This window comes from Seriola lalandi, unplaced genomic scaffold (genome assembly GCF_002814215.2).
Source record: "Seriola lalandi dorsalis isolate HSWRI2012SDOR001 ecotype SW California unplaced genomic scaffold, Sedor1 jcf7180002054258, whole genome shotgun sequence".
NCBI lineage: Eukaryota > Metazoa > Chordata > Actinopteri > Carangiformes > Carangidae > Seriola > Seriola lalandi.
This window is the reverse complement of record NW_019524811.1, coordinates 383,394-394,365: the sequence shown is the minus strand read 5'-3', so window position 1 is coordinate 394,365 and position 10,972 is coordinate 383,394. Positions and strand designations below refer to the sequence as shown.

The 10,972-nt window shown below is 37.9% G+C and overlaps 1 protein-coding gene across 1 annotated transcript; it reads left to right on the top strand.

Moving 5' to 3' along the window:
• Positions 1-1,148: 1,148 nt before the first annotated feature.
• LOC111654075 (serine/threonine-protein phosphatase 6 regulatory ankyrin repeat subunit A-like) lies at positions 1,149-10,195 on the top strand (the record flags this gene model as incomplete). Its single annotated transcript, XM_023404938.2, has 5 exons — positions 1,149-1,294; positions 1,408-1,490; positions 2,610-2,692; positions 2,862-2,953; positions 4,966-10,195. Coding segments are annotated over 5 exons (664 nt in total), but the record flags the coding sequence as incomplete, so codon positions are not given.
• Between the last annotated feature and the right edge of the window lie 777 nt (positions 10,196-10,972).

Here is a 10,972-nt window from a genome sequence, read left to right as displayed (position 1 = left end):
AATGTCATAAAAATGTCATAGTATAATAAGGCATAAAAATGTCATAGTATAATAAGGCATAAAAATGTCATAGTATAGTAAGGCATAAAATGTCATAAAAATGTCATCGTATAGTAAGGCATAAAAATGTCATAGTATAATAAGGCATCAAATGTCATAAAACATCAGAGTATAATAAGGCATAAAAAGTCATAAAAATGTCATAGTATAATAAGGCATAAAGATGTCATAATATAGTAAGGCATAAAAATGTCATTGTATAGTAAGGCATCAAATGTCATAAAAATGTCATAGTATAGTAAGGCAAAAAATTACATAAAAATGTCATTGTATAATAAGGCATCAAATGTCATAAAAATTTCATATTATAATAAGGCATACAAATGTCATAGTATAGTAAGGCATAAAATGTCATAAAAATGTCATAGTATAATAAGGCATAAAAATGTCATAGTATAGTAAGGCATAAAATGTCATAAAAATTGATAAGGCATCAAATGTCATAAACCATCATAGTATAATAAGGCATAAAAATGTCATAGTATAATAAGGCATAAAATGTCATAAAAATATCATAGTATAATAAGGCATAAAAATGTCATAGTATAGTAAGGCATAAAATGTCATAAAAATGTCATAGTATAGTAAGGCATAAAATGTCATAAAAATATCATAGTATAATAAGGCATAAAAATTTCATAGTATGGTAAGGCATAAAATGTGAGTATAGTAAGGCATAAAATGTCATAAAAATGTCATAGTATAATAAGGCATGAAAATGTCATAGTATAGTAAGGCATCAAATGTCATAAAACGTCATAGTATAATAAGGCATAAAATGTCATAAAAATGTCATAGTATAATAAGGCATAAAAATGTCATATTATAGTAAGGCATAAAATGTCACAGTATAATAAGGCATAAAATGTAAGGCATAAAATGTCATAAAAATGTCATAGTATAATAAGGCATAGAAAATGTTATAGTATAGTAAGGCATAAAATGTCATAAAAATGTGTTAGTATAATAAGGAATTAAAATGTCATAGTATAGTAAGGCATAAAAATGTCATAGTATAGTAAGGCATAAAACGTTATATTGTAACTGTTCTGCTCTATCCTGTTTTCACTCCTCCTTCTCTCCTGCAGGACTCCTCTTCATGGTGCGGCGTTCGCGGGCCACGTCGACTGTGTCCAGCTGCTCCTTTCACACGATGCACCTGTTGATGCTGTGGACCAATCAGGTCACACTCCACTGATGATGGCTGCTGAGAAGGGCAGAGTCGGGGCTCTCGGTACTGACACCTTTTCCTTGGCTCATGGCCTTGTTACTTCAGTGTGTTTTTGTTGTTTCACAATATTTAACTGTAGTTTAAATTTTACATATATGTTCTGTTGTTTCCTGCAGAGCTGCTGTTGACCAGCGCCAACGCCAACCTCAGTTTGACAGACAAAGATGGCAACACCGCCCTGCATCTATCCTGCAGTAATGTAAGTGTCCGCAAGGGGGCGTCCACCTCCACTTTAAATACTTACTAGTCTTAATCCCAATGTGTTTAAGAAACTCCACCTCCCACTGTTTCAGTGAGACCTGCACACAAACTGATTGGTTATTGTCTCTGTCAGTCAACATATCAATAACCCTCAGTTTTATGAACAAAATAAACTTAATGTAAGCCTCTTTTCCTGTTGTTAAAGTAATATTCAAGCATCATTTTTGGTTGTGTCCCGTTCTCCTTTATGGGAAATGAGTCTGTACAGAGTTTACTAAACAGTTTTCTATGTTATTCATTTGTTATGATGCTTTAGTAAAAATTCACATTACAGCCTTGAACCTCATGAAGTCAGGAATAAAAAGTCATGGCATAGTAAGGCATAAATTTATTATTTGTCAGTTATGAGGCTCATAGTTGCTGTCAGTTTCACACTAATTAGGTTTGTTACTGTTTTATTATGAGCTGTCATATTTGACAGCTTCACATTTCTAATAAAATGCTTCATGAAACATTATTTTCTATATATAAACATTCAATATAAATTGTGACTGCAACTATTCACATGAAATAAATATATATTTTCAAATAATCTTGGCAAAAAATGTACAATACATCCATATTTGAAACTTTTTATTCTTTTTTCTTTTCTTTTTTACTTATATTTTTTATTTTTAAGTATCTTTTTTTCACAAGGTACAGTGTACAGAACAGCAACATGAATGCAACAGTAAAACATATATTGCCAGCATATTAACATGTTAGTATCTATATTATAAATGTCAGATGGGACATAATGGACTTTGATAATAAAAAATAAATAAATCAAAACAGCAAAAAGCAAGACAAATGGGATTTTAAGCTGCAACTGTGAAGAAGCAAACCACCAGTCATGAATCCTACCCTAGTATCCACATAGTTCCTTTTAATTGGATTAATCAATTAAAAAATAACCAATTTATATAAGGTCCACATAGGAAATCATCAGAGGTCTGGAACAAAAGTACTGAGGCTTTAACAGCCATTTTTTGCTGAAATCAAACACAATAAGTCGGTAAAAAGGACATTTAAGACTTTTTTTTTAAGCCTGTTATAACCTGACATCTCGTCCTTATAGGGAAAAGAAGACTGTGTGTTGTTGATCCTGGAGAAACTGTCTGACACTGCGCTCATAAACGCCACAAATGCAGCGCTGCAGACGTGAGTATCCTCTGTCCCGAGCAAAAAGAATTTAATGTCACTGTAATTTGATGCATTAGAAATGATCCATGTAGAGAACGTAAGATTACAAGTTTCATTCTTTATACTGAAGCAGCAGCAGGACAGACACAGTACGATGATAATTCTTTCTTTTCGTCTGTACCGTCAGTCCTCTCCACCTGGCGGCTCGCAGCGGTCTGAAGCAGGCGGTCCAGGAGCTGCTGTCCCGAGGAGCCAACGTTCAGACGGTGGATGAGAACGGTAGGATGAACCTGGTCTGATCTGTTCTGGTCTGATCCGATCCAGGCTCTTACTGTGATGAAGCTGCACGCCACTGTCACTGGTTTCCTCCGTTCCAGCATGAGCTCAGTGTTTCAGTCTGGTTTCTCTGTGTGCGCTGCAAATGAATGTGTCTTTAAAAAGGGTTCCCACTGCTCAGAGTAGAGATGTGACAAGAAAAAGAAGGAGGAGAAAGATGGAGAACAACAAAGATTTCCTGCTGGACATGAACAGGGGACATTTCACGTTATTAGTTCAACAATGTAATGACTCCGTAAAAACCTCGTTAAAACTCAGCCTCTAATTATCAATAATAATTTACAGTACTGATTTAGCATTGAGCTCCTATAACACTGTCAAACTCAAAACAAAAAAAGGTCAAAACATTCTTCATTCTTTGCCAAAACCTGGTGCCTACATTACCCACGATGCAACTGAAGTGAGATCTGGGTGTGTTGTGTTAGTAACAGCTAATGTGGCCTGACTCACTTCTTTCAAACTGGTTTTCAGACCAAACCAAAGTTGTGACCTCACACAGTTTCCCCTGGAGTCACTAAATCCTTCATACTTCACTCCATACTCACCAAGAGTGAAGGTGGTGGGGGTTAAAAGTTTCCTCAGTGGATCTGAAAGGAATTAAATCTTCAGATTCATGAAGACGTGGAGTTTGACCTCGGGGCGACTGTGGGAACTCTGATTTAAACTGTTTCCTTGCTGCTTGTTTGCTTTGTGTTATTAGACATTTTAAAGTCCAACTGAAATTAAATCTGAAAACATATCTGCTCTGTAATATGGAGTCATGGGAGTGCCAAAACAAGAATGAATCTACAAAAGAATTAGAATACAAATGGGAAAAGCAAAGGCAGTAGGAAAAAAGCTAATCAACAGGGAAAAAGCAAAGGCAATAAGTGAAAAGCAAAGGCAATAAGTGAAAAGCAAAGGCAACAGGGGAAAAGCAAAGGCAATAGGGGAAAAGCAAAGGCAACAGGGGAAAAGCAAAGGCAATAGGGGAAAAGCAAAGGCAACAGGGGAAAAGCAAAGGCAACAGGGGAAAAGCAAAGGCAATAGGGGAAAAGCAAAGGCAACTTGGGAAAAGCAAAGGCAATAGGGGAAAAGCAAAGGCAACAAGTGAAAAGCAAAGGCAACAGGGGAAAAGCAAAGGCAATAGGGGGAAAGCAAAGGCAATAGGGGAAAAGCAAAGGCAACAAGTGAAAAGCAAAGGCAACAGGGGAAAAGCAAAGGCAACAAGTGAAAAGCAAAGGCAACAGGGGAAAAGCAAAGGCAATAGGGGAAAAGCAAAGGCAACAAGTGAAAAGCAAAGGCAACAGGGGAAAAGCAAAGGCAACAAGTGAAAAGCAAAGGCAACAGGGGAAAAGCAAAGGCAATAGGGGGAAAGCAAAGGCAATAGGGGAAAAGCAAAGTCAACAAGTGAAAAGCAAAGGCAATAGGGGGAAAGCAAAGTCAACAAGTGAAAAGCAAAGGCAACAAGTGAAAAGCAAAGGCAATAGGGAGAAAGCAAAGGCAACAAGTGAAAAGCAAAGGCAACAAGTGAAAAGCAAAGGCAATAGGGGGAAAGCACATGGCTTCTTGATCCCTACAGTGTAAGCCTTTGTCAGCCTTTGTCAGCCTTTGTCATATGACCCCAAATGAACTCAACATATATAGAATACACATCATTTCAAACTGCAAAAAAAAGGTGGGGGGGGATTAAATGTGATTTCAGTTGGACTTTAATTAAATGTGTTTGTTCGTTAGTGGTAGTCGTCAGCTGTGGTCGTCCCCCTCCCCCCTCCTCATGTCAGCTGGCTGGACACTAATGGAATGCTGCTCCGTCCCTCCTTCTGTCTCCTGCTCCTGTCTCTGCTTTGCCTTCCTCGCTTCCTCCACGTCCACGTCTCGCCCTCCTTTCTCCCTTTTGTCCCTCTCCCTCCCTCCCTGCCTCCTTCCTCTCTCTCTTTTCTCTCTCGGTCTTTCTCTCTGTCTCTCTACCTCAGGTCTGACCCCTGCTCTGGCTTGTGCTCCTAGCAGAGAGGTGGCTGACTGTCTGGCTCTCATTCTGGCTACCATGATGCCTTTCTGCTCCCCTTGCAGCTCCGGGGCTCCCTCCCCAGGCTCCCTGCTGAGGCAGCTGCCCCACCAGGGGGGTAAAGGCCCGGGCACCGGCCCTCGGGGGCCACGCAGCCCCAGGAACCCCTCCGGACCCTCCAGCGAGGGAACCACCGAGAACGACTCGGAGGACTCGGAAACCTTCTGACCGACTCTCTACCCTCCCACCTCCGACTGTGCGCCTGAACTTTTAACTTCCCCTCCTCCCCCCGGAGCGACGCAGGGTTCCTGCTCTGTGAGGTGCACTCTTCAGGTGGAGGTGTAGAGACTTGGTCGTGACGCAGCGTGGATGTTTGCAGTGATGGAGCCAAGCGTTCAATATCAAATAAATAAATCAATCATCACATCAATAAACTACAGAAAATATAGAAACAAAACAATAATTAGTAAAAATAACTTCATGTCAGAGTTTCTGTAATTACTGCTCGTCAATGTTCACGTCAACATCAAAGTCGTAATTACAACTCAGGAAATTCAAATCTTTCTGAAAGCTCCGGTTTATCCGACTTAAAATAGTGCGGAAGTCTGTTGAAGGAAATTAAATTGTACTTAACAGTATTTCATAGATACAGTGCTGCAGTGAATAAGTAGGATATGTTAACACTCACGTCTAAATCGGCAGGAAAATTAACTTAAGATTATTACTTTGTTCAAATGACACTCCTGCAGTGTGAAACATTTAGAATGTAATGTTGAGTTTTTATAATTTCTTGTTCTATATATTTTCAGTGGTGGTGAAAATATTCAGATCCTTTAAAGTACTAATATCACAAAGTCAAAATCCTACATTGAATATGTTACTTTAATAAGTATATAAGTATAATAAGAAATATGTTCTTAAAGAATTATAAGTATAAGTATTCAATGCAGAAAAATGGCCCATAATCATAATTATGGATTATTATTACCACTAACGCATCAATGTAAAAGTGTTTTACTGTTGTAGTTGGTTCAAACTCATTTTTTCCCCTTTTATAGATTAAACTTCTGATTATTTTCTCAATTAATTGTTTGATTGATTGTTTGGTTTGTGAAAATTTTGAAAACACTGATAATCACAAGCCATAGAACCCAATGCTTGTTTTAAAAAATAAAATAAAATAAAGAAAATAACTTGCAGGAAATCTTCACATTTGAGAAACTTGAACCATGAAGATAGTTGTTGGTAGTTTATAACAAAACGTCATATTTTATAAGATCTAAATGAACTAAAGCTGCCAAATAAATTTACAATATTTCCCTTTGTTGTACACGAATAAATATTCTTAGTTACATTCCACCACTTTTAATCTATTTATGTGATTATTTCTTTTTTAGTTATTTAATATTGAACATCTGCGGCTCCGCACCGTCTTCATGTGGGAACATGTACAGAATCTCCCTCCTCTGACTCCAGGCTGGAGGCTCCGAGCTCTTTCCAAAAAACAAAAAAAAAACAAAAACAAAACAGAAAAAACAAACAAAAAAAACCAGAGACTGATGGGAGCAGCTGCACTGCCCCGGACTGACTCCTGCAGCCGAACAAGTTGCTCCCTGGAACTGTGGCTGAAGAAGGATTCGATCCGGACCAGTTCTGGTTCTGGGTCTGCATGCTTGTGTTAACTCACACCACGGTTCGTTCTTTCTACTCACGGGTGCTTAAATCCAAACCGACCTCGGTACTTAGTCTCTGCATGGCATAGCAACGCGCCTCTGAGACTCGTTTTGTCTTAAAAAAATAATAATAATAATTAAAAAAAAGCCATTTTTAACTGTTTGTACAAAATGAAGTAGACCGTTAAGAAAGCTACGTGTAATTTTAACCTTTTTATGATTTTGGCTTGTTGTTGTACCAAATATTTGACTTCCACCACGCGTAGATGACTACACATGACAAGGTACACGCAGTAGAGCTTGATTTTAACAACCGAAGCACAAACTAGGATTTTGCTGTTTGATTTTGAAGAACTGTGGCTGGAATGTGAAGTTTACAGCCTCCAGAGGACGTTTCGTCGTTTCAATAACCGCCAGGAAAGAGGAAATCACACTGGGTACATCTCAACTCCCTTCACTACGTTTCCCCTCATTGGCGTCTGTCGGCTGGTTCATCATGTGGATTGTCATGAAATTTTATCCAGACATTCGCGGCCCCCAGAAGGTGACTCCCGCTGACTGTGAGCCACCGACAGGTCGACGTGTTTGACTTGTTCTGAAATATCTCAACAACTGCTGGATGTTTTTTTTTCCATGAAACTCGAGACAGACGTCGTTTCTCCCCTCGGGATTTATTATAATAACTTTCCATGAAGCGCCGTCATCAGGTCAAACTTTTAATTTGTTTTGTGACCAAATACCTGCAAAACTAACGACATCCCCCATCGACAGAAAATTACTTGGCTGATTAATCGCTTCAGTCATTTTTCAAACAACACTGCCAAACATACGTCGCTTCCAGCTCCTGAAAGATTTCAAGTGTTTTCTTTGTCAAAACATCCACGATTGTTGTTCAGAAGTTTTCATATAATGTTTTCTGATTGAGAATCAGATTGAAGTGAAGGCGGAGGCGAACGTTTCTCATCCTGTTTTACATAGAAATGAATGGCGAGGAGATTTTGGTCCTACTAGGCCTTTAATCAAATCCTGGTCTCGTGGATCCTTCTTCCTTAAAGCAAAAACAAAAGTTAAATGAAGTCGAACCGGATCAGTTTCTGGGTCAGGATCAGGTGAGGGAACTGGGATGTACCCACTGAGGAACACAGGGTTTGTGCAGACTTGATTGAAAGAGGAGATTTATGCATTTTTCTTTTTTTTTTTCCTGTGGCCCTTGAACGGCCTCCTGCACTGTTTCGACTCCCATGTTTTTATCCCGACCTGAAGTGCAACACCTCGTAGACCAGGGTAGCCGGCGGGGACCAAACTCACACCTATTTCCCACCTGGGCAGCTCTAAATGTCGAATCATGCAAGCCCAGATTCTCCACAAAGACCAAATTCCTGCGGCGATGAAAAGCTCTTTTGAGGTCTCCTCAGTTCGTCGTGGTATTTATTATTATCTAATACATGATGGTACAAATACTGCCAGCACTTAAATGTAAAATAACACAGGGCCTTGACCACTTTCCTCCCCTCTGTTTGTCTACCTACCAGCTATGTGCCATTGTCCTCAAACGTGTCCAGTGCCTTGATGTCGATTTAATTTTTCATTTGGTTTCCTTTACCACATATCCTGTGTTAGTAGATCCTGATATTCTTATGATTTTAAAGCAACAGTTCACCAGAATTACAAAATAAATTGTTTTTAAATGAACCCTAGTGGTGCCGAGTCACACGGGTTCGTCCAGGTTGGGAGATATTGGATTTTTGTTTTTTTTTTGGTGCATTTTTATAGTCAAGTCGAGGCAGGAAGCAGAAACAATGTGCCAAATATCAGTGATCAAAAGCTCCAGAAGAGCTACTAAATGGACCCGAGGGTGACAGTGTTTTATCAGATATTGTTTCCAAGATCGAGAATGAACTTCTACGTCAACGTGGATCAGAAAAAAAAAAGAAAGAATAAAGTAAATTTAAATATTTTCAAGTTCATAATAACTGGGCAAACTCTCTGTGCTAAAGAAGATCATGTGAAGTGATTGAAAGCTCCAGAACAGCTACTAAATGGACCTTGAAGTGAGATTGTTTTGTCAGAGTTGCAGTTATTCTGTAATTATCTGGGTTTTTATGGTTCATTTATTTTGTATCGTTTTATTAGAATTGAAATTAGTTGATTGACATAAAATTGATCAACTATTTTTATAATCAATTAATCATTAAATCATGTTTTTTTTTTTTTAATTTAAAATTCACTGGTTTCAGCTTCTCGAATATGAATATTTGCTGGTTTTATGTTTCTGTTGGTCTGAACACACAGGAAGTCTGAAGAAGTTAATTTGGGCTTTTAGCTATTTTCAATTAATTGATTAATGGAGAAAATAAAGTCTATAATTGCTGTGACTGTCGTTAATGATTTTCGGTATCTCAGAACCTGGACGAATCAAACCACAACTATCTGCACGTCTCGTTACCACTAGAAACCAAATTTATTTTTGTGATTGTGGTGAACTGATTATTTAATGTCGAGCATAATGTGAGCGGTTTAGTTTTCGAGGAGTTTTCTCTGCATGACGGATCATTATGCAGATGTTTTTATTTTGGTGACATGGTGTCTCACTCTTTTCTCTCCTTTTGATGCTGATGATTTCCTGTATTTGTCTTACTGTCAACAAATCCCACGAAGAGACAAAGACAATGATGTTTTGTCTCTTAATACGACTTCCTGTTTCCTAATGAAGATATAAATCTTTAAAAACCTCACAAATATTTACGTTTATTTAAAAAAAAAAAAAAAACAGCTGGGCGCTTGCTGGGGACTATTTTGCGCTGCGGATTAATACACATTTGCTGCTCTAGTGTGGCACATTAATGTGTTTTTAATACTTTTTGGACAACAACAGAGCACTTTTAATACTTTTACTAGGATAAAAATCAATGTTTTTAGTCTTTTCATGTGATTTGTTGACAATGAGAAGAATGTCAGCCTTATCCTTTACGTTGGTGTGTGTGTGAGAGTGTGTTAGCTTAGGTACTGATATGAAATTGAACTGCTTTTGTATATAATGTTGACATAAAGCTTCGTATGAAAAAAAAAAAAAATCTCCATCAAAGAGTGACGTCTCCATCCTGAACGGTTGAACACGAACAGTGTTTGTTTTTCTCTTTCTTTTTGTTTTGGATGATGTTTTCAGGACGGACTTACAGATGTGTATATTAATGGATTTGAAGTTTAAATTGAAACCCCCCTGTTAGCTGCAGTTAGATTGAAACAAAGATGCCTGAGAAGCACATGTTGTTAACAAGCACAGTCTTTTTCTGCCTCTACTGTCCCTGCTGAGAGACTGAATCTGTCTGCCAGTATTATAATTATAATTATTATTGTTGTTATTCTACCAGAAGATGAGCTTCACCAGTCCTGACAATCGTTATCGTCATGTGTCTGATGATTTTCATACCAGTTCCTGATGCAGTACGACATGCTGAGGGCTGTTTGTCAGCTACCCTTTGTTTTATAGAAATTGTACAATTATAAAAAACCTGTTTGAAGTTACTGTGGTGTTTGTTTTTTTCTTTTCACTGACCTGAAATCAGCTGATTTCTTCGGCCTGTTATTTACTTTGAAAAGTCACAATCTTGCTGCTGAAGCGAATGAGTTTGACGTTTATCAGTTTAACTATTATTTTAACAACAAACAGGAAAAGTAACAAACAAGGGGGAAAAATCTCAACATCATATGGTTTTGTTTTTCAAGTCAAACTGCAAAAAGCATTTTTAAAAGTCGTATTTCTGCCACTAATTCAATTATTTGTCTCCATTGTAAATTCTGCAAATGACGGTGGCAACTAATGATTTATTTATTAATTAATTTGTCCATTGTCTTACAAGTGATTGATCTAAAGGATTAAAGTCACATCTTCAAAGTGCACAAGTATAAAACTCAAAGATATTTCATTTACAAAACAGAGAAAAAATAAATCGTAAATCTTCACATTTCAGCTTTGTTGATTTTGGCTGATAAAAACCTTAAAGCTGCTGTTTTGGAAACATTTCCATATCATCACTTCTTAAGTAACTTGGCAAACAGCTGCCTATTAACACATGCAGAGTTTCCTTTTATAAGCATTTTGCAGAAGTCATGAAGTCGCAATAAATGCGAATGCGGAAGGCTTTTAATTTGAAATAACGGATAAAACGGAGACGCATGGCGACACCTGGCCGAGGTGAAAGGGGGAGACGGAGAGGTAGAGCTTTTATTACCTATTGATATTCACTCTCACCTTGTTTCTGCTGCCCTCAAGTGGCAAAAAATGTTCTTCAAATCAATACT